The following is a 25227-nucleotide window of genomic DNA, read 5'->3' as shown; positions in this document are numbered from 1 at the left end:
AAGATGATAAGAAAAGTTGGTGCAAATCTAAGCTGGAGACTACAGAAAAAATTATTGAACAGATTACCTGGAAATTACCGAAATACAGATAGTGCAAAAAGAAATACAAACAAAAAGATCTATAAATTAAAAAAAAGAACCTTCATTGAAATTCCGGGAAAAAATTTCAAAAACCACAACACTGAGCAATTATTTCAATTACTTATTATAAATTCCTCAAAATCCTAAAGAAACCAAATCGGGCTTCCAGACTGTCAGATATGTATAAAATTATATCAAATTAAAATAAACAGTGCTATTAAATTATGTATTGAATATATATTTTCTGCAAAAAATTTTTTTTTTCCATAAACACAACCCTTACCCCCCCCACCCACCCCAAACTGTTACCTAGTAAAAAATTCTTTTGAAAAATCACCATTTTTCGTTCAAAATATCCAATCTAATAGCACTGTTTTTGTATTAAAGATTTATTAATATACATAAATATAATTATATCAAATTTAAATAAATAAACTGTGTCATTAGATTGGATATTAACAACGGAACCAGCTGTTATTTATGAGTATTGTTTTGGAAAACAATGATTTTTTAAAGGAATTTCTTACTGGTAAGTTGGGTAGAGTGGGTGGGGGGTGTAAAGGAAGGATTAATGAAAAACATTTTTTTTTTGCACAAAATTATTGCCTGAGAAAAAAATGCTTTATAAGAAAATCATAAGTAATAAAAAAATCTATACTTTTTACACATAACCCTAAGGTTTTCAAGAAAAAACGTAAAAAAATCTTAGTTTATCAGTGGAAATCAAGGTGTACGAATTTTCAAACAAGTCAATAATCTTTAATATTTTGTTTAAAAATTCGTAACCTTAGTCGATTTAAATAAAAATGAAAAATAGCTTGTTAAAATTTATTTTTCAACTGCCTGGAATAAATTTTTGATTTTTTCAAACAATTTATTTAGCTCTCTGAGTCTGAAAAATATAAAAAATTATTTAAAATTCCTGGAATATATAAAGAGTAATGTCAAATGTTAAAAAATTGGTGCGAATATTACCTAGAGATTACAAGAAATAATCCAGAGAGTGCATGAGGAAATACAAGAAAACAGATCTATAAATTTATAATTTTCTAAAATTTCTAAAAAATATCTTAAGGACGAGTGTTTCGAAAAATGAAGTGAGCAATTATTTCAATTACCTGAAAAAATTATAAATTCTCCCAAAGAAACCAAATCGGACCAACTTTTTACCAAAACAAGTGCTTCCAGACTGTCATGTCTACCCTAATAAAACCTCGAGTCTAATAAAACCCAACGAGACTCCCTCGAAATGTTCGTAACAAAACTTGCGTTTGACAGTTCAATTTCTATCGGTAGACGCGTTTGTGTAGAGCGAATTAATGTCATGCCGGGAGTAAATCCGGGACGAGCAGCACTTAACAATAATATGCAAAAAATTCCATTTTGCCCGGAAATAGGTCAAGGACTTATAACAATAATTGATAAGTGTCACGTATGTTATTTTTATTATAAAGTTATGTGTTTCCTATGAACTGGTAAAAAGTAGAGTAAAATTGGACCGTTTTTTATTACACAGTAATTAATTTTGTACAGTGCTGTTTTTATTTTGGAAAATGTCTTTACACTCGATCACTACACCTCAAATATGTGTTCAAATTATTTAAAAATTCTTTTAATCACCATTGTTTTATGGTATATTATTTTTATTATTCTTGTGTAGTGTTTTCTATAAATAAATGAAAACCAGAGGAAAATCGGACCGTTTTTTATTGAATCAATAGTTTTGTGACCTTAATCTATTTAAATAAAACCGATAAATAAATAAGATATTTATTTAAAATAAATTTGTTTCTCAACTGCCTGGAATAAATTTTTGATTTTTTCAAATAATTTGTTTAACTTCCTGAGGCTGAAAAATATAAAAAATTACTTATAAAAAATATTAAAAACTAATAAACTAAAATTAAAAAACAAAACAAAATAATAAATAAGGATAGTATTACAATAATAGTGCTGGTATAAGTTACGAGTCTTGTGCATTCACATATAAATGGGAATATAAAAAAAGGTAAGAAAAACAAACAAATACAATGTAAAAATAAAATTTTAAAATATAAAATGAGTTAAAATTTAATAAAATCAGAACACAAACACACAATAAAAATAAATAATAATTAAGACTTACAATGACATTAAATTAATTTAAACCTATAAAACAAACGTATAATGATATAACACAGAATATAAAATTCACAATACAGAATAAAGATAAAAAAGACGAACACTAAAGTTGCGTTTCCTATAGCTGAAAAAAATACAGATTTTACTTAAAAGTGATGGTTTTTTTAAATGAAATTTTAAAATAATTATTTACCACAAGACATATTATAATTCAGTTATCTAAGTGTTCTCATTTATCGCATTTTGTCGTTTAAAAAATTATATTTCGGTTCTTCTAACAACTTCAAAATTTATTCCAGGCGGTTTAAAGGCAATATTAGTTTTATTTCAGGCTTCTGAAGCTTTTGCCTGGAATAAAATTGAAAGTTACCTTAAAAATTAACATTTTAAAATTTTTTAATTTTTTTAAATTTTTATTTTATTATTTTTCAAAACAAATTTATTTAACATAAATAAGTTATTTTTTATTATTATTTAAATCGATTAAGGTTTAAAATTTTCAAACAAAATATTAAACATCAATTCGTAAACCTTGATTTCGACTAATAAAGTAAGATTTTTTTACATTTTTTCTTAAAAACCTTAGGGTTATGTGTAAAAAGTATAGATTTTTTTATTATTTATCATTTTTTAAAAAAGCATTTTTTTCTCAGGCAATTATTTTGTGCAAAAAAAACGTTTTTCATTAATCCTTCCCTTACACCCCCCACCCACCCTACCCAACTTACCAGTAAGAAATTACTTTAAAAAATCATTGTTTTCCAAAACGATACTCATGAATAACAGCTGATTTCACTGTTAATATCCAATCTAATAACACAATTTATTCATTTAAATTTGATATAATTGTATTTATGTATATTAATGAATATTTAATACAAAAACAGTGCAATTAGATTGGATATTTTGAACGAAAAACGATGATTTTTTAAGAGAATTTTTTACTAGGTAACTGTTTGGGGTGGGTGGGGGGACAAGGGTTGTGTTAATGAAATAAATGTTTTTTTAGCAGAAAATATATATTCAAAACTTAATTTAATAACACTGTTTATTTTAACTTAATATAATTTTATACATAAATATTCAATATAAAAACAGCAATATTAGATTGTATGATATGGACAAAAAAATAGTGATTTTTGAGAAAAATTTCATCACAAATAAATAGGATGGTAATATACTAGGATATATAAATCCCTTGTTAGTTTTTAAATGCCGAATGAATTTTATGATTATTTTTATTTTATTTAGTTTCGTTTCTTCTTATCTTATTTTACCCTATTTACCACTATAAAACAGTTTCTGGAAAGTTTACTGCTTTCTGACAGTCTGGAAGCCCGATTTGATTTCTTTAGGTTTTTGAGAAATTTATAAGTAATTGAAATAATTGCTCAGTTTTGTGGTTTTTGAAATTTTTCCCGGAATTTCAATGAATGTTAATTTTTTTTTAATTTATAGATCTTTTTGTTTGTATTTCTTTTTGCACTATCTGTATTTCGGTAATTTCCAGGTAATCTGTTCAATAATTTTTTCTGTAGTCTCCAGCTTAGATTTGCACCAACTTTTCTTATCATCTTCCAGGCATTTTATATTATTCTTTATTAATTTTGGGAATTTCAAGTAATTTTTTTGGTTTTTTCAGACTCAGTGAGTTAAACAAATTGTTTAAAAAAATCAAAAAAATTATTCCAGGCAGTTGAGAAATAAATTTATTTCAAATAAATAAATTATTTCTTATTATTACATAAACCGATTAAGGGCGCGAATTTTCAAATAAAAACGGTCCGATTTTCCTCTGGTTTTCATTTATTTATGGAAAACAGTTTAGAAAACACAAAATTAATATTAAAACTAATATATTATAAAACAATGATAATTAAAAGAATTTTTAAATAATTTGAACACACATTTGAGATGTAATGATCGAGTTTAAAAACTAGATATGTTCTTTAAAAACTAGAATGTTCTCCCTTTTTGTAATCAGAATCGTATATGATATATGTATATTTTAAGTTTTATAAATATACCTTGACCATATACGGTTGTTAACTATACCAATGGTTTTAACTTAAAAAACTGTATTTTTGAATTTGCACAATGTTGTCGAGAACCAAAAAAAACTGAAATTGCTTTAAAATTTATTGACCTCAAAAACTGCATTTTTTACTTAAATATGGTAAAATGTGGCACAACTTTCATGGTGATACACCTTGATTTCGACTAATAAAATAAGATTTTTTTCACGTTTTTTTTTTGAAAACTTTAGGGTTATGTGAGAAAAGTATTGATACAAAAACTATTAATTTTTTTATTACTTATAATTTTCTTAAAAAGCATTTCTTCTCAGGTAATTATTTTCTGCAAAAAAAACGTTTTTCCTGAATTCTTTCCTTACAACCCCCACCCACCCTACTCAACTTACCAGTAAGAAATTCCTTTAAAAAATCATTGTTTTCCAAAACAATACCCATCAAAAATAGCCATTTTCTTTGGTAATATCCAATCTAATAACATACTTTATTTATTTAAATTTGAAATAATAATATTTATATATATTAATAAGACAAAAACAATGCTATTAGATTGGATATTTTGAACGAAAAATGGTGATTTTTCACAAGAATTTCTTACTGGTCAAATGTTTAGGGTGGGTGGGGGGGCTAAGGGTCGTTTTATTGAAAAACAGTTTTTTGCAGAAAATATATACACAATATTTAATTTAATAACACTGTCTATTTCGATTTGATATAATTTTATACATAAATATTTAATATAAAAACAGAGCTATTAGATTAGATAATACGGACAAAAAAAGCAGTGATTTTTCAGAAAAATATTTTATTAAAAATAAATTTAAATACCGTGTCAATTTTTAAATTCCGAATGAATTTTATGACTATTTTTATTTTAAAATTGATTACTATTTATCTTATTTTACCCTGTTTTCCACTAAAAAACACTTTCAAATAGATTCATCCTTATCTTACTGTCCTTACCTTACCTGTCTATTGCTCAGATAATAAAAAAATAGTCCGATGTTACCCTGCTTCCCTCTACTTTATAGAAAACCTATAAAACCAAAAAAAAATTAACACCAGATCATTATCACAAGTAAAAGTATTTTTAAATAATCCTAAAACATAATAAATTTCAATTTTATTCAAACTGACGAGAATCGCGAATTTTCCAACATAAAAACAGCACTGTACAAAAGTAATTACTGCAATAAAAAACGATTTAATTTTACTTCACTTTTAACTTGTCCATAAAAACACATAATTTTATAATAAAATAACATACTTTACAACCATCTTTATTAAACGTTCATTATATAATAAAAAATTGTTTGATTTCACTTTAGCTCCCACTAGTTAATAAAAAACACAAAAATTTATCATAAAAATAGTATAGTATAAAACAATTATAATTAAAAGTATTTTTAAATATTTGTATAACATAATTAATAACAATATTATTTAAACTGATGAAGGTCGTGAATTCTCAAACAAAACCCACCTTCATCCAAGCGTTTATTGTTCAATCAAAAATTATCCGATTTTACTCTGATTTGCACCAGTAGCTAAAAAACCCTTTAAACAATTTTTTAAAGAAATATTTCCCTGAATAAATGAGGAACTTCTTTATAATAATTTTTTTTTAAATTTTCTTCTTTCTTTCTTGTTACATTCCAAAAATTTCAAACTATTTTCATGCTTATAAATTGCCTGGAAAATAAGAAACGTTATTTATTCCAGGCAGTTGAGAAACAAGCCTATGAGCGATAAAAAAGAACTCAAAACTGCCTGGAAATGTTAAATTATGACTCAGTTACTTTGAAAAAAATCTAAAAAGGCGTTACTCAAATTAAATTATAAAAATGCTCTTTTTTTCACCAGTTTAGAGAAATAAGTTACTTATTATTATTTAAACGGATAAGGGGTCAAGAATTTTTAATTAAAACTCATCTTAACAGAAGCGTTTATTGTTCAGTATAAAATGGTTAGTAATAATACACTGTAAAACAATAATTTTTAAAAGAATTTTTGAATATTCTTTTAGTAAATTTAATTCTAATAAAACAAAATAAATATTATGCAAACTGATGAGAATCGTGAATTTTCAAACACAAAAACGGCAATACAAAAGTAATCACTGTGAAATAAAAAATGGTCCGATTTTACTCTATTTTTTTACTACTTTATAGAAAGTAAATAATTTTATATTAAAAATATTATACTTTAAAGCTATTTTAATTAAAATTATATTAAAAAAATGTATAACATTAACAGTTACACTGATGAGGGTCACGGATCTTTAAACACTAAATCTAGGGATCTTTAACTTTTTTTTATGAAAAAAAGGGGTTTACTTGGAGAATATTCATGAATAAATAAACTCGGTTCTACTGATCCAATTTTAATGATTATTGTCTTAAAACTTGTAGAATATCCTTGAGAAGTTTTTGGGACCATAAAGAAATTGAAAAAGAGTAGTTTTATTTTTTTACAATTGTCTAAATAAAGTTGAGCCAAGTTTAGGTTCTACTGATTCAATTTAAAAGACTGATAACCTCACATTTGCAACAAAAGACTCCTTGGAAACTTTAGGACTAAAACTTAAAAAAACCCGATAATTGAAAGGGAATATTTCTTTGTTTTTTAAGATTTTTACAAATTTTCGAATAAATTCAATTTTTTGATTCAATATCAACTATTTGAAGTTGCTGATTTTTTTTGGAAACTCTAAAGACTTTTCTTATTTTTCAGTAAAAAATAAGAAATTTTGCGGTACATTTTCCCAAAAAACTCCCTTTGCTTAATCATTGAAATTGGTAATGGGGATTGTTAGATTTTAAGGACACTTTTGTTCATTTAGTTTTAAGCAACCAAACCTGTTACTTATTAGTATTTGTAATAATAAAGATTAAGAGCAATAAGATCTCACTATAACTGGACAGTCTACTTTCAATCTTTACCTGGTTTCTCCACTGTCTAAAGGCTTACCCGAGAGGCTAGAGGGGACTCTTAGCTGCTTTAATTACTTAGAGTGGTGCCCCAGGCATTTTGTCGACTTTTCTCCTATAACTGTACAAAGAAATAGTGAGGGGGGTTGACGGATACCCTGCGACGTCAAAGGTTAGAGGGTGGATATACGGCGAGTACATAGAACCCCCGCTACAAGTTATAATAGAAAATAACTAAAATGATGATAAAGATTTAACACTGCAACACTATTTCATATAAAAATAGCTTTAAATAATCTTATAGGAAAATAGATAATGGCAATATTTAAACTGATGGGGCTCATGAATTTTCGAACCAGAAATATCATTACACAGAAAACTTCACTGTGCAGTAAAAAATGGTCCAATTTTCACCTAGTTTTCATTAGGTCATAATAAACTTTAAAAATTATTATAGAAAAACAACAATATAGTATCATGTCAATCAAAAGTAAATTAATTAATGAAAACAAAAATAAATTAATGAGGATCGCGAATTTTTAAACAAAAAACAACACTGAAACAAACCAACACTGGTCCTCGGGACTCGTCGGATAAAAGTGCCTATAACTTTTTTTCTAATTAGGGTAGGGTGGTTTTTACCATTTTATAATCTAGAAATACGAGGCTTTAATTTGATTATTTACAAATTTTTATTTGTTTTTTTTTGTTTAGGACTAGGACGCCTTCAAAGTCAAAAAAAATTTTTTCATCGATTTTGGCCAAGGGAATTCGATACAGGTCGCAACGGTTTCTTGAATATTATGAAATTTAACAGATCGATTAGAGTTAACGAGGACCTTATCCGTATAGTTTTTGGTTATTCTCAGCAAACGGGAAGTATTTTTCTTAACGCTCATAGTTGCAGACATTTGTGATATTCTAGCCCTTCTGACGGTTTAACGGTATCTTTCCGGTGTGCGCCTCACCGAGAGCCACAATTCTTATTTAGGACTTTTTTTCAAAAAATGTTTTTTTTAGGAAAAAAATAAAAAAAAACCAAAAAAATTGATTTTTTTAAATATTTTATGTGTAAAATTTTTATGGTGCAAAATTAAAAAAAAATATCATTTGGATTAATTAAACCTGCATCCTTTCAGAATAAAACGGTGTATTCAGTTTAACGCTATCATTTATACAAGGTGAGCAGTGTTCATTTGAAAATACCTTTTTTTACGCTTTTTTTTATTTAAATATTAATAACTTTTTAATGGCGGCACTTTCAAGGAGGTTTCATTCAATTAGAGCATTTAACGAACCTTTTAAAACCAATTTTTAGACACACTCTAAAATCATCTACGTAGAGCTGTTTTTGCTCTACACTATTTTTTGACTTTGACGTCTAATACCGCAATGGCTATGCCACATACGAAGACCATTTTTGCCCTCAAACACGCGGAATTTATCTGGCTATAATCCACTAAATACCGTTTTGTTTCAAATATCACCATTTGCCAAGAAAATGCAATTTTTCATGAAAGGTCTCAAAAAATCCGAACTGAACGTCTAAACAACATGTGTTTATATAATTTCTACAAAACAATCAAGTAAATAAAACTTTTTCTTCGCATACTAACTTGGCTTTTAAAGGACATAATCGAATGATCTTGTATGAAAGAACACATAAATAGGGTTTCAAATGACGCCCTTTTTAAAATGCCAGCGAGACGTCGACGAAGGCATAATGTACATGTTTCAAGAAGTGGAACGAAGGCACTTTGCAATTTATGCACTGAAACCGTTCGTTACTGTAGTGCGAACCGGAAGAAAAATATGGAAACTATTAAATAAGTAAATTTTATCGTTTGCTCTTTTTATTACGGAGTCAACAAATATGAGTAAATTCTTTTTAAAATATATATTCCAGTTAACGTTATTAGGTACGTGATCTATGTTGTTAATGTATTATGTACAGATTAATTGAGGTTAGAATTTCTTAAATTAATTATTGTATAGACACAAAAATTCATTATTTCAGGCAGAACCAAGGATCAATTTTTCAAGAATTTTGTCAAATTTTATCAAAAGCGAATATAGTGAATTTCAAAGTATTTTGAATTTTTTTTTTGAATGTAAGTGATATAAAAATGAGGTTTTAGCAAAAAACACACTGTAATTTTTTTTAATATCCGTAGTCTGTCCGTAGTGTGCATGTCTTTCAGGGCATAAATTTTAGAAACTGTCGATCAGGTCTGATGATGCTTATAAGGGCGAAACACGTGTTACCAATTAATCATTAATGCTAATATAAGTTCGAGACTGTGACCAAACTTCTGGCTTTTTGTACAAAGCAATTTAAATTTTCAATTTTGATTTATTAAAGATGTAATGAAATGTTAAGAAATTAAATAAATGTCCATTTATAATCGAGGATGCAGGATAAATTTTTAACACTTACTTCTCATTAATCTTTTTTTGTTTTCATGTATTTTATGGGTAAAGAATACTGACGCGCATAAATTAAATCGACACGATACTCCATTGTCTAATCACAAAAGACACTTTAAAGCTTATATTTCGCGAATATTCTGTAATAATTAAACCGGAAATACCATTTTTTTGCATTAATTTCATTATTCCAGGCAGTCGAATCCAGGATCAATTTTATTAAGAATTTTGTCAAATTTAAGGTAGTTCAATTAATTCTTCATTAAATTCCAGGGTAAATCATTAATTCATTTCAATATTCCAGGCAGTTGAACCAAGGATCAATTTTTCAAGAATATTGTCAAATTTCAAATAATTTACTTCATTTTTTATTAAATTCCAAGTTAAATCTTTAATTAATTTCATTATTCCAGGCGGTTGAATCAAGGATCAATTTTTCAAGAATATTGTCAAATTTCAGATAATTTATTTAATTTTTTATTAAATTTCAAGTTAAATCATTAATTAATTTCATTATTTCAGGCAGTTGAACCAAGGATCTATTTTTCAAGAATATTGTCAAATTTCAGATAATTTATTTAATTTTTTATTAAATTTCAAGTTAAATCATTAATTAATTTCATTATTCCAGGCGGTTGAACCAAGGATCAATTTTTCAAGAATATTGTCAAATTTCAGATAATTTATTTAATTTTTTATTAAATTTCAAGTTAAATCATTAATTAATTTCATTATTCCAGGCAGTTGAACCAAGGATCAATTTTTCAAAAATATCGACAAATTTCAGGTAGCTAAGTTTATTTTTCATTAAATTCCATGTTGAATCATTAATTAAAAGGTTTAGTTTTTGCTCTTTTTATTATCTTATCTTTAATTTCTTTTTATCTTATCAGAAAGAACTGAAATAAATGGTAAAATAAGATTTGCCGTAAAAATTGGTTGATTCAATTTTTTACGTGGATTATCAAACTCTTTAAAGCAATTTTCCAAAAATTCTTTGGGATTATTATTTTGTATTAAGATATTTTTAATAAAATCTTTATCAGTTGTTTAATTTTGGTTATTGAAAATAATGTTTGCATGATCATATAAACTTTTTACCTTTACTTGTCTTTTTACCATTTTTAAATAATTAGAATTAAAATTAAGATATCTATGGATGTATGAGTTATTAGTTAAAATTAAGATGTCTAGTATTAGCTACCGGTAAATTCTGGTTTCAATTCTAGTTCAAATTCTAGTTAAAATTGCTTAAATCTTTTTTAATTAAAATATCAATATATATACCTAGAAGTTGAGGTTTAATCTATTAATCTCAAACGAGCTCAGAAATTAATAGATTAAACCTCAGCTACTAGGTATATAAAAAAATTGAGTATATCGAACGGTATCATTACAGATTTCAGTTTATATTTCTTTTAAATACGTGAATAAGTCTATTTTCTTCTCTTTTCAATTTTTGAGCGTGTGAGAGAATAATTTCTAAATTGATTTTTCCTATAAGTGACGTAATACCCAATAAAATAAGTAACTCATTATGAATAATTCGTCACAACAATACAGATTTTACTTATCTTATATTGTTAATATCTAATGTACAGATTGATTGAGTTTAAGAATTTTCAAATTAATTAATGTATAGACACAAAAATTGATGACACGCACTGAAAACAAAAATATGAATATTTTAACATATAAAATATAGAACAGCCCGCATTTGCGCGCAAATATTTAAAAACCTCCTGAATAAAATAACAAGCTTCAGGGGGGCACCAAAATGTTACGATAAAAGCAAATTTAATTTATTTCTAATGCTATTTTTGCTTTATTATTTTACCTATAAAATAATCTCTGATTTGTTTTAAATTTAATAATAAAGTGTGTCCTTGTTTAACGCAATTCTCTCGCTTATAGGTTGACGAAGACTGCCTGGCGGGCAGCAGCAATTCCCCATTAATCTCCAACCATCAGGAGCAGCAGCAGAAGCAACATTGTCCCGTCCGTTCTTTCATTTCTTCATCCTCCTCGAGCCCCCATCACAAAATGACCGTCAATTCGCAGTCGGGCCCCCCGAAGTCCCCCCGGCCCCCTGACGACATCATCGCCCACGCCGCGTCGGCCCTGAGACGTTTACATTTCAAAACTAGCGGCAGGAATTCGGCCAAAAGTGCCGCGATTGCCGCTTCCAAACAGCAACAACAACAACAACAGGTAAACAGCAACAAAAATTTGTCATTTTACTGTTTTTTTTATTAATTAAAACAATAATGAATATCCATGATGATTGATGGTACCTTAGACGTTTACGGAGAACGGAAAATTAATTTTTTTTTGAAAATTTGGCATCATGTGTTTCTATGAGGTTTAGCTAGTAATCTAAAGATTAAAAATATTTTTAGCGATACAGCGTTGCAACTTTGTTATTTTGATTCACTGGACAACTCTGCTCCCTCCATATTGTCTAATTGGAGCAAAAGAAACCGAGATACTTAAGCATTTGTCCAAGATAGTCCATGCTATCCTGGTAAATGTTTACACTCAAAATTTTTAAGAACAGTTAAATTTACATAAAAAATCATAGAAATAACTATGATAGAACTTGATACAAAACACAACTTTGCTCTCTACATATTATTTAATAAAAGTAACAGAAACCGAGATATATGTGAAATTGTTTAGTATTGACCATTTTACCCTAAAAAATGTTTAATTATATTAAAGCCTTCTTATTCTGCAGAAACAATACTAAGAACCTTTCTTTTAAGGCATAACGCACTCTACAGCTTTGCTTTCTAAACAGTTTTCGAATAGACCAATAGGAACCGAGATTTTCTACCTAAACAAACTAACACGCTAAAGAAAAATCACGGTCCCAAACGACCCAATTAAAACGATAATTAATAAAAGCGTCTACGCCCTCCTAAGGGTGGCAAACGCACCTTTGTTTGCACCCCTCAATGGGTTAGTAACAAAACCTCAGCCGAAACCGAGGACCTTTCCAGCCCTAATGAACTTAATCTCGTTAACTTGCTTGTATTAAATTTACATACTCCTCGTCTCAGTCGAATTCTAATTACATCCCCTACACGGAATATTCCGAGTACGTTCTATTTTACGGGCTAACGAAATAAACTGGATAAGAAGCAAACGGACACGTCAGTTCAATAAGGGATGTTAAGGTGCCCTCGTGAATTATAATTTATAGAGGCGCACTCGACTAGGTAATGTCATTGAAGTATCTCTGCATAGATACAGGCAACCAGAATTATATCGCTGAAATCGAGTTGTTTGAATTATTCCAGGGCATTTGCGAATTCCCATGAACCCATAATAGCCAATATGGCCACCGTAAATGATGATTTAAACTGCAATTGAGGGATAGAAATATGCGTGATTATTGGCGTTTTGTAAACGGATACAAACCTGGAAACATTCTTTAAATATTCCATATAATTGACCAAGGCAAGTTTTATTAAATTAGTTTATTAGTGGAGGAAGTGATATATCTAAACTAGTATATACTAGCTTATCAAATCGGACCAATAGGGAAAAAGTTTTGATAGTCATGTGACCTTAAAGCCCAAGCAACACTATGATGATTAAATAAACGTTTATTTTGGTTTATACCGGATGTACATTACATAAGTATTGGATTAAATGTCCGCATGATATACGTTGAGAAGGTTAATATTATGTTTTATTCACGTTTAACAAGAAGGTTTATTACATGTTAATAATATATAATTATGATTTTAAAAAAGTTAAACGTTTAAGTATGGTATATTGTATAATATTTAAAGAGGTTGATAAAATGCGTTTAATGGAAAGAGATTTTTTTGTTTAATTTGCAGATGTATTTTATGCATCAGGGGGCATTTTTAAGGTACAAAGAAAAAAATTAATTTTTCCAGGGATTTGAATACCTTATTTGGTATAATTATTGTTTAATGCATTTACTTTTTTCTTCTAGACTTTTTTGTGTATGATATTCTAATATTACACTCTAGATATATACGTATATGAAAAGTATTTTGTATCCTACATAGTGGATATGTGTGATATTAGAGTTATTTTATCGCATATTTGAGGTGTCGTGTTTTTTTTGTTATATTTAATTTTTTCAAATGCCAAAATTTAATATTTTAAATACTTGCAAAAAATTAATAATTATACCCTAAATCAACCCCAAATACCAAATTTGATTCAAATCAGACAAATAACAAAAAAGTTTTAAAAAAATTAGTCCCATATAATAAACACATTAAATCCCGATTAGGTTTTTTGTCATTAATAGGACCCACTGTATTCTAATTTTTCTCTAGCAAAATGCCTTGTATGGTCCACTGTGTCGTCTGAATTTATGGTAAATTCTTAAAACGTCCAAACTTTGTCGAATTATCACGGCTAAAAAAACACAATTTGGTAAAAAATATGCATATAATCAGATTGTCTAGAGTCTCCTAAATATTTCCATACCAATTCCTGAATGTTCTGAGCTATTTTAAGCATTTTATCAATGAAATTAGGAAGCAAGTCCGAGCCGATTACATCCAGTTCGACGCCATGTTGTCAAAACCGCGGTAAAAGACGCCATTAAAATCGCGCGTAGACGTCAAAATCGGCCATTTTCAGACAATGTTTTAGGGTATAAAAAAAGGTTTTTACCTTATGATTTGTACATGGAAAAATAGTGGCAAGCTTTAAGAACAAATTAAAATCAATTTTGGCCCGATTTCACTTGGTTTTAGTAGTTAAATATCGATTGTAAAGAGGGTATTTTTCGGTGAAAATCCCCGTTTTCGTTGCCATGGATTGCTTTGAAAATACCCAGTGTACAAAGGGATTTTTCGCGATGGGTACTCAATCGGAAAAAAATTAGTTTTGGTGTACTTAAAATAATAATGAAAAATTGAGATTTCAGTACGTTGTTCCAAAAATGATTAGCGCATTCGTTCTAGTAGTTATGGCTCATCTAGGACATACGGGATGGGCACAATTAATTTCCAAAGTCAAAAAATTCATAACTCAAAAACGGTTTTACTTAAGAGTACCGTTAATATTGAATAATTAATATTAATTAAATATTCTTCTTATTATGGACTATAAACCTTTTAGCCCTAGAGAAAAAATGAAAACTCCAAGTCTCAGTCTCAAAAAATGTCTTTTTAATTAATCAGGTGGTGACATGTTTCGCTAATAAAGCAGGTCTGATGATGCTTTATTAGCGAAACATGTCACCACCTGATTAATTAAAAAGACATTTTTTGAGACTGAGTTTTGGAGTTTTCATTTTTTCTCTAGTTACGTAGGTCTCTTTGAGATAATTGACGAGTTCTTTCACTTTTAGCCCTAGGTGGCGCGACTAAAAAGTTAAAAGAAAAAAAAGGGCATTTTCAAACGAATAGTGCTTACCCTGTTAAAATGTTAGGGTTAAACTTGATATGCCATTTTATTCGAAAAGAGTGCAGGTTTAATAATTTATATATATTTTTTTAAATTTTGAACCATGAAATTTTTACACAGAAAAATTTTTTTTTTTAATTTTTGAAGAAAAATTTTTTTTTTTTGAAAAACCCTTTATAAAATTAGTAGTTCTCGATAAGACGCACATATCTTCTGTAAGTCATTTTTTCTGCAAAGATACCGGTAAACCGTCAGAGGATCTAGATATCTCTTATACTTGGGACGTTAAAAAAATGACATTTTCTGTATGCTGAGAATAACCAAAAACTAAACAGATCGGGTCCCCGTAAACTTTGATCCACTCGAAAAATTTATCCATTATCCCAAAGATTCTGGTATACACTTTTATAAAAGGTCACTAATGCTGTAGATTTCGTGGTTTTTACCTTTTATAAAAGTTTAATCGACTCGTTAAATTTCATATTAATTAAAGACCCGTTGCGACCTGTATCGAATTCCCTTGACAAAAATCAAAAAAAAAATTGTTTACTTTGAAGGTGTCCTTCTCCTAAACAAAATAACAAATAAAAATTTATAAATAAACAACTTGTAGACCCTTACATATCTAGATTTTAAAAAGGTAAATATCGTTAATCTACCCCAAATAGATCCAAAGTTATAAGCACTTTTGTCCGACGGGTCCGAATTTTGTGCAAAAACTCCCCAGAGATACCCTCTCTATGAAAGCTTCCCTCTAATAAAACAAACACGAGCGAAGCTCGTTCTTTGATCAGTTGGAACCAGTAGAAATTTTCCTTAATTTTGATCAGTAGAAAGTTTTTTTAAATATAATTGAAGCCAAAATATCCATTGAAGATTGTTGAGCAGTTGCTCCGACAACGCTACTCACCGCGTTATATTATGTCTTACAAGCTTTGAGTCTACGGTTTTTGGGGTATCATGTTTCACAGAACCATGATGTGATAAGAGCTCCGAATTTAAGTATGCTTTAATATTTAATATGACTGCAGCACTTGACGTAAAAACACATATGCTCAATACTTCAACACTTTGCAAAAATTGAAAAATCTTATTCTAAATAAACCTCAAATACCAAGTTTTACTGAAATCAGACCCATAGGAATAAAGTTTTAATTGTCGCGTGACTTTAAAAGCCAATACTTCAAAAATTTGCTCAAAATCAATAATTATTTCCTAAATAAACTCCAAATGCCAAATTTGAATAAAATCGGACCCATAAGAAAAAAGTTTTGGTTGTCACGTAACCCTAAAACTCAATATTTCAAAAAATTAATAATTATACTCTAAACTAAACCCAAATACCAAATCAGACAAATAACAAAAAGTTTAAAAAAAATTAGTCCCATATAATAAATACATTAAATCCCGATTAGGTTTTTTGTTATTATTAGGACCCACTGTATTCAAATTTTTGTCTAGCAAAATGCCTTGTATCGGTCCACTGTGTCGTCTGAATTTATGGTAAATTTTTAAAACGTCCAAACTTTGTCGAATTATCACGGCTAAAAAAACACAATTTGGTAAAAGATATGCATATAATCGTATTGTCTAGAGTCTCCTGAATATTTCCATACCAATTCCTGAATCTTCTGAGCTATTTTAAGCATTTTATTAATGAAATTAGGAAGCAAGTCCGAGCCGATTCATCCACGTTGACGCCATGTTGTCAAAACCGCCGTAAAAGACGCCATTACAATCGCGCGTAGATGTCAAAATCGGCCATTTTCAGACAATGTTTTAGGGTATAAAAAAAGGTTTTTACGTTATGATTTGTACATGGAAAAATAGCTTAAAGCCTTAGGAACAGTTTAACATCAATTCTGGACCGATTCCAATCGGTTTTAGTAGTTAAATTTCGATCATAAAAAGGGTCTTTTTTCGGTGAAAATCGCCGTTTCCGTTGCCATGGAGACGCGGCCATGGGCGACTTGGAGAATTCATCAGTGTGCAGGGTGATTTTTCGTGCTTGGGACTTTTTTGAAAAAAAAAACACTTTTAGGATACTTGTAAAAATAGCGAAAAAATTAAATTTTAGCATGTTATAGTAAAATGAATGGCGCATCTGCTCGATTGGTTTTGGTTTATCTGTCACATACAGGGTGCGCACAATTAATTTCCAAAATCAAAAAATGTTAAAAAATTCATAACTGAAAAATTGACTTACCTAGAAGTACGGCTAAAATTAAAAAATATTCTGCTTATCACAGGCTACAAATTGCCCATAAGCTATTTGGCTCTAGGGTACGCCACTAAAAAGTTATTAAGGCTGGAAAAAAAAAGTGTGAAAAAGGGTATTTTCAACTGAGCACTGCTCACCCTGTATAAATGATACCGTTAAACTTCATACGCCGTTTTATTCAGAAAGAGTGCAAATTTAATTAATTCAAATGATATTTTTTTAAATTTTGTACCATACAAATTTCACAGAGAAAAAACCAAAAAAATTAATTTTTTTAAGGTGTTTTTAGTTTTTCGCCCAAAAAAATATATTTTTTGTAAAAAAGTCCTTAATAAAAATTATAGTTCTCGATGAGTCGCATCTATCTTCTGTAAGTCATTATTTCTGAAAAAATACCGTTAAACCGTCAGAGGAGCTAGAATATCACACATGTCTGAACATTTAAGCGTTAGAAAAAAAATACTTCCCGTATGCTGAGAATAACCAAAAACTATACAGATAAGGTCCTCGTTAACTCTAATCGAGCTGTTGAATTTCATAATATTCAAGAAACCGTTGCGACCTGTATCGAATTCCATTGGCCAAAATCGATTTAAAAAAATTTTCACTTTGAAGGCGTTCCAGTCCCAAACAAAAAAACAATTGAAATATTGTGAATAATCAACTTAAAGCCCTAAATATCTAGATTATAAAAAAGTAAACACTAGTTCTCTAACCCAAATAGAATCAAAGTTATAAACACTTTTGTCCGCCAAGTCCCGAGGTCGTGCGAAAACTCCCAAAAAGAAGCGGCCCTCTATAAGAGATTCGCTCTTATAAAAACTCACTATTATTATTAATATTACTTTAGGATGCGACCACAGGTGCTATATCTAAACTCATTTCCACCTTTTGTCGGGACTTGACGTGAATTTATATACACACGTTTAATCTTTTAAACTTTCCTGTTGGAGCTGCTAAGTTTCGCGAGGTTATAGTGAGGAGGCGGGAGGGAGCGGTTATTAAGTGCATTTCGTTGATTAGAAATTTCTAGTTTTAGATAGGAACTATGGCGTATAATAGATTACATCATAATAAGTTGCAAGTTTGTGCTTTATAGTTGCCTGAACTATGGGGTCTTAGGATAAGACAAAATTGATGTGCTATGATAATGAAAATAAAGGAGCCGGGGTGGTAAAATTTGTAATTCCTTAGCACTATTGGTCATTATAATATTTACAAGATCGTTTTGAAAGCAACTTTGTCTTCCGCACTTAAACACTTTTCACTAAATCGCAAATGTCCACTAAATCAATATTCATATAGTTTAGTTCAAAGATCTATTAGAATCTTTGATGTGCCGCGAATAGTCCGTGTGCCAGTGTTGCTTGTATTGTCACATAACATGCATGTTTAAATCGCAAAATTTATATATATAAATATTTAGGATGAAAATAGCGTTATTAGATTAGATAATATGGACTATATTTTGCTTGGTAACTTAATATTTTAAATACTTGCAAAAAATTAATAATTTTACCCTACGTCAACCCCAAATACCAAATTTGATTCAAATCAGACAAATAACAAAAATGTTTCAAAAAAAAGTCCCACATAAAAAACACTAAAATTAAATCCTGATTAGATTTTTTTTATAATTAGGACCCACTGTAGCATCAAACTTTGAAGGCCGATATCTCAGCTTCTATAAGCACTACCGGGAAAACTTCAACGGTTTTATCTTCGTTTCGTCCTTCTGAATCCAACGAGACTATCCTCAAGGTCGTAGCTCTCATATTATCCGAGATATCGCATAATTAAAAAGTCGTCAAAAACGGCATCGAACAAATTTTCATAGCGCTCTCATCCTTTTCAATCTTTTCATATCATGCCTTCTCCTGATATATGAGACGAGAACAAGACGTTTTCGTAGTTGTTTTATATTAAATCGTAAATAAAATGACAGGTAAAAAAAATTAGATGGCAACAAAGACACTAATTTACCGTCAAAAAAACCGTAACCAAACAAATCCGAATATAAATACAAGCCTTACCAGTACAGCACACAATTATCAACGATCTATCGTGTCGTAGAGACATTGTGTGTACTTGCCGTATAAAACAAATTATAAAACAAAAAAACAAGCTGCTTTCCAACCCCTCGACACGCCAACTACAGGCATTAGAAATAAATTAATGACTAAATAGACCTCAATAGGATACAACCGAATGGGGAGGTTTATTTTATGAGCGAGGGTTAAATACTGCGAACCGTTCGAAATTGTTTTAGCAATTTAATTACTAATATAGTCCAGTAGCTAGGGAAAATAATATTTTATAATCTTAGGCTCAAATTAATATTTATTTTCAGAGCCAATCGGTACCGAAAGTAATAGTAATGGGTTCGAGTACAGCTTCCGAAACAACAATAAACACTTCCACAGAGAGTTCAAACACTATAGTGACCACGGTGACGGCTACGGATAGTGAACTGACCGAAGGTAGTTTGGACCAAGTCGACATTATATCGTCGGAGAATATTATCGAGGGTAAAACGAATGTGCCGTTGGTGCCCACCGCGGTTACGCCAAAGACTCCGGTTACTGCTAAAACGGAAACGCCACCGCTCGGGGAGGACACCAAGTTCACTTTTGAGAATCTCGATTGTTTTATGGGTAAGCTTTGAATAGTTCTAGTATAGTTAAGTGTTCTTGAGGTATTTTCTAGACACTAGTGGAAACTAGAGTAAAATCGGAGCAAGTATGACTGAGCAGTGAACAGTTTTGTGAGAACGAGGCTTGTTTTTGAAGCATGTTTGTTAAAAATAATTATTTCTTGGACACTATTAGACCAATTGACTTACAGTTCTTGCTATTTGATTTTGAAAATATTATATTATATTCCCTGTGATTTTCATATTAATTGGACTAGATGGTAATTTTTTACGAATTTTTAAAGTTATGTAAGAAAATGTTTGTCGCGTCCATTAAAGTTATGCAATTAATGTAATTTTTGCCCAAGCCCGTTTGATAAAAATAATTATTTTTTAAAAACTGTTAGACCAATTGATTTACTTTTTTTTTCATATAATTAAAAAAATATTTATTTACATTTTGCGTAATTTTCATATCAATCGGACTTGATGTTAATTTTTTACACATTTTTAAAATTTCATTGCATTTTCATCCGGTTGCAAATCATGTAAGTTTTGTCCAGACCTGTTTGTTAAAAATAATTATTTCTTGGAAACTACTGGACCAATTAACTTACGGCTTTTTTAGTTTCATTTTAAAAATATTAATTTATATTCCATGTGATTTTCATGTTAATTGGACTAGATGGTAATTTTTTACGAGTTTTTAAAGTTATTAACGCATGTGTAAGAAAATGTTCGTCGCGTCCATTAAAGTTATGCAATTAATGTAGTTTTTGCCCAAGGCTGTTTGATAAAAATAATTATTTTTTGAAAACTGTTAGACCAATTGATTTACAGTATTTTTCATATAATTAAAAAAATATTCATTTATATTTCACGTAATTTTCATATCAATCGGACTTGATGTTAATTTTTTACAAATTTTTAAAATTTCATTGCATTTTCATCCGGTTGCAAATCATGTAAGTTTTATCCAGACATGTTTGTTAAAAATAATTATTTCTTGGAAACTATTGGACCAATCGACTTACAGCTTTTTTAATTTCATTTTGAAAATATTAATTTATATTCCATGTGATTTTCATGTTAATTGGACTAGATGGTAATTTTTTACGAATTTTTAAAGTTATTAACGCATTTGTAAGAAAATGTTCGTCGCGTCCATTAAAGTTATGCAATTAATGTAATTTTTGCCCAAGCCCGTTTGATAAAAATAATTATTTTTTGAAAACTGTTAGACCAATTGATTTACAGTCTTTTTCATATAATTAAAAAAATATTTATTTACATTTCACGTAATTTTCATATCAATCGGACTTGATGTAAATTTTTTAAAAATTTTTAAAATTTCATTGCATTTTCATTCGGTTGCAAATCATGTAAGTTTTGTCCAGACATGTTTGATAAAAATAATTATTTCTTGGAAACTATTGGACCAATCGACTTACGGCTTTTTTAATTTCATTTTGAAAATATTCATTTATATTCCATGTGATTTTCATATTAATTGGACTAGATGGTAATTTTTTACGAATTTTTAAAGTTATTAACGCATTTGTAAGAAAATGTTCGTCGCGTCCATTAAAGTTATGCAATTAATGTAATTTTTGCCCAAGCCCGTTTGATAAAAATAATTATTTTTTGAAAACTGTTAGACCAATTGATTTACAGTCTTTTTCATATAATTAAAAAAATATTTATTTACATTTCACGTAATTTTCATATCAATCGGACTTGATGTAAATTTTTTAAAAATTTTTAAAATTTCATTGCATTTTCATTCGGTTGCAAATCATGTAAGTTTTGTCCAGACATGTTTGATAAAAATAATTATTTCTTGGAAACTATTGGACCAACGACTTACGGCTTTTTTAATTTCATTTTGAAAATATTAATTTATATTCCACGTGATTTTCATGTTAATTGGACTAGATGGTAATTTTTTACGAATTTTTAAAGTTATGTAAGAAAATGTTTGTCGCGTCCATTAAAGTTATGCAATTAATGTAATTTTTGCCCAAGCCCGTTTGATAAAAATAATTATTTCTTGAAAACTGTTAGACCAATTGATTTACAGTCTTTTTCATATAATTAAAAAAATATTCATTTACATTTCACGTAATTTTCATATCAATCGGACTTGATGTTAATTTTTTACAAATTTTTAAAATTTCATTGCATTTTCATCGGGTTGCAAATCATGTAAGTTTTGTCCAGACCTGTTTGATAAAAATAATTATTTCTTGGAAACTATTGGACCAATCGACTTACAGCTTTTTTAATTTCATTTTGAAAATATTAATTTATATTCCATGTGATTTTCATGTTAATTGGACTAGATGGTAATTTTTTACGAATTTTTAAAGTTATTAACGCATTTGTAAGAAAATGTTCGTCGTGTCCATTAAAGTTATGCAATTAATGTAATTTTTGCCCAAGCCTGTTTGATAAAAATAATTATTTTTTGAAAACTGTTAGACCAATTGATTTACAGTCTTTTTCATACAATTAAAAAAATATTCATCTACATTTCACGTAATTTTCATATCAGTCGGACTTGATGTAAATTTTTTACAAATTTTTAAAATTTCATTGCATTTTCATCCGGTTGCAAATCATGTAAGTTTTATCCAGACATGTTTGATAAAAATAATTATTTCTTGGAAACTATTGGACCAATCGTCTTACGGCTTTTTTAATTGCATTTTAAAAATATTAAATTATATTCCCTGTGATTTTCATGTTAATTGGACTAGATGGTAATTTTCTACGAATTTTTAAAGTTGTTAACGCATTTGTAAGAAAATATTCGTCGCGTCCATTAAAGTTATGCAATTAATGTAATTTTTGCCCAAGCCTGTTTGATAAAAATAATTATTTTTTGAAAACTGTTAGACCAATTGATTTACAGTCTTTTTCATACAATTAAAAAAATATTCATCTACATTTCACGTAATTTTCATATCAGTCGGACTTGATGTAAATTTTTTACAAATTTTTAAAATTTCATTGCATTTTCATCCGGTTGCAAATCATGTAAGTTTTATCCAGACATGTTTGATAAAAATAATTATTTCTTGGAAACTATTGGACCAATCGTCTTACGGCTTTTTTAATTGCATTTTGAAAATATTAAATTATATTCCCTGTGATTTTCATGTTAATTGGACTAGATGGTAATTTTCTACGAATTTTTAAAGTTGTTAACGCATTTGTAAGAAAATATTCGTCGCGTCCATTAAAGTTATGCAATTAATGTAGTTTTTGCCCAAGCCTGTTTGATAAAAATAATTATTTTTTGAAAACTGTTAGACTAATTGATTTATGGACTTTTTCATATAATTAAAAAAATATTCATTTACATTTCACGTAATTTTCATATCAATCCGACTTGATGTTAATTTTTTACAAATTTTTAAAATTTCATTGCATTTTCATCGGGTTGCAAATCATGTAAGTTTTGTCCAGACATGTTTGATAAAAATAATTATTTTTTGAAAACTATTGGACCAATCGACTTACAACTTTTTTAATTTCATTTTGAAAATATTAATTTATATTCCATGTGATTTTCATGTTAATTGGACTAGATGGTATTTTTTTACGAATTTTCAAAGTTAATAAAACATTTGTAAGAAAATGTTCGTCGCGTCTATTAAGGTTATGCAATTAATGTAATTTTTGCCCAAGCCCGTTTGATAAAAATAATTATTTTTTGAAAACTGTTAGACCAATTGATTTACAGTCTTTTACATATAATTAAAAAAATATTCATTTACCTTTCACGTAATTTTCATATCAATCAAACTTGATGTAAATTTTTTACAAATTTTTAAAATTTCGTTGCATTTTCATCCGGTTGCAAATCATGTAAGTTTTGTCCAGACATGTTTGATAAAAATAATTATTTCTTGGAAACTATTGGACCAATCGACTTACGGCTTTTTTAATTTTATTTTGAAAATATTCATTTATATTCCATGTGATTTTCATGTTAATTGGACTAGATGGTAATTTTTTACGAGTTTTTAAAGTTATTAACGCATGTGTAAGAAAATGTTTATCGCATCCATTAAAGTTATGCAATTAATGTTTTGTTTAGTGGCACATTAGGAATAATTCTATTTTTTAGCTAAATTTAGTCTCCTAATAAATTTTTTAAATGATACTCTTAAGTATCATTCAAACACTAGTGGAAACTGGAGTAAAATCGAACAAACTTTTCCTGAGCATCAAATAATTTTATTTAGTTTGAAAATGCGTTACCCTCATCACTTTGAACTATATACTTTGATTTTTTTTAGGTGAAAATACTCCTAAAGCCGTACCGCTGACGCGTAAACGACTGTTCGACTTTGAAAATGCCGCGATCCCGATGGAAACTGAACCGATTCTCCCCGAGGAAAAAACCGTGGAACGATTTATGGACGAGCAGGTGCAACAATTGAAACTAGAGGCACGCAGGAGACACAGCTACAAACAGGCAGCTCAGAACTACGACCAACTGGATATAGAGAGCGATAGTAAGCTCTATAGTAGGGCGAAGAGAAATAGTGATGTTGGTAAGGCGACTGAAAGTTGCGAATATAACAATTCAATGAATATTAAGGCTATTGTTTTTGTGAACAATTTTTTTTGGACATATTTCTTCAATCAATTCAATGGTTTTCAGGTGGTGTAATGAGCGATAGTAAACTGCACAGTCAAAGGCAAAAAGAGCATAGAAGAAGCTTCAGGCGGAAACTGGACGTGAAAGATGAAAAACCGGAAAGAACGTCGCCTAAAAGACGAGCGGAACGTGGACCGAATTCCTCACCTGAAAATGAAACCGAATCACCCAGGCCAAAGCAAAGGTAAGGGAATTAAAAGTACAATTAACAAATAAATAATTTAAATCCTTACAAAGTATATGAGGATTACATGTGTCGCATATCTAGGGCATCAACAGACCTATAAACTCTCTATATAAATAAACTAAGCTATGAAAAATTGGGATAAAAAAAATTTTGAGAAATTTTAGTTTTTTTTTAGAAACTGATTGTTCGCTCAAAAAGCTTTATAAAAGTCTTAAATAACTCTTTTGGAAAATGTGTCACCTGAATTTTTCCAAATGTTCAGAATTTGAAAAATGGAAAGAATAACTTGTAGTTTTTAATTTTTTTCTGGAAAACTGTTGATTATAGAAAATAATTATTTAAATAAAAGTTGTTTGGAATGTTAACGCGCATAAGATGGAATAAAAAAATAATTTTGAATTATAATTGTTTGCTAGAAAATTGGAAAAAACCTCTTAGAAAATTTTCCTCATTTTCTCAAAAATTATTCGGAAAATAGTAAATTTCATTCCAGCATTGGAATCCCTGTCCAGTATTAAAT

General features: G+C 28.8%; 2 protein-coding genes across 2 annotated transcripts in view; both read left to right on the top strand.

Moving 5' to 3' along the window:
- LOC126734705 (agrin) overlaps positions 1 to 25227 on the top strand; it is a 323970-nt gene that overhangs the window by 50641 nt on the left and 248102 nt on the right. The gene's annotated exons all lie outside the window — the stretch shown is intronic.
- Positions 1 to 25227, top strand: part of LOC126734704 (uncharacterized) — a 228845-nt gene that overhangs the window by 58521 nt on the left and 145097 nt on the right. The window contains exons 3-6 of the mRNA XM_050438420.1: positions 11507 to 11803; positions 19567 to 19870; positions 24156 to 24413; positions 24524 to 24704. Of these exons, the coding sequence (XP_050294377.1) occupies positions 11636 to 11803; positions 19567 to 19870; positions 24156 to 24413; positions 24524 to 24704 (911 nt within the window). The 5' untranslated portion in view covers positions 11507 to 11635. The remainder of the gene's footprint in view (positions 1 to 11506; positions 11804 to 19566; positions 19871 to 24155; positions 24414 to 24523; positions 24705 to 25227) is intronic.

This window comes from Anthonomus grandis, chromosome 3 (assembly GCF_022605725.1).
Source record: "Anthonomus grandis grandis chromosome 3, icAntGran1.3, whole genome shotgun sequence".
NCBI classification, from domain to species: domain Eukaryota; kingdom Metazoa; phylum Arthropoda; class Insecta; order Coleoptera; family Curculionidae; genus Anthonomus; species Anthonomus grandis.
Note: the sequence above shows the minus strand (reverse complement) of the source record. Positions and strands in the feature narration are given on the sequence as shown.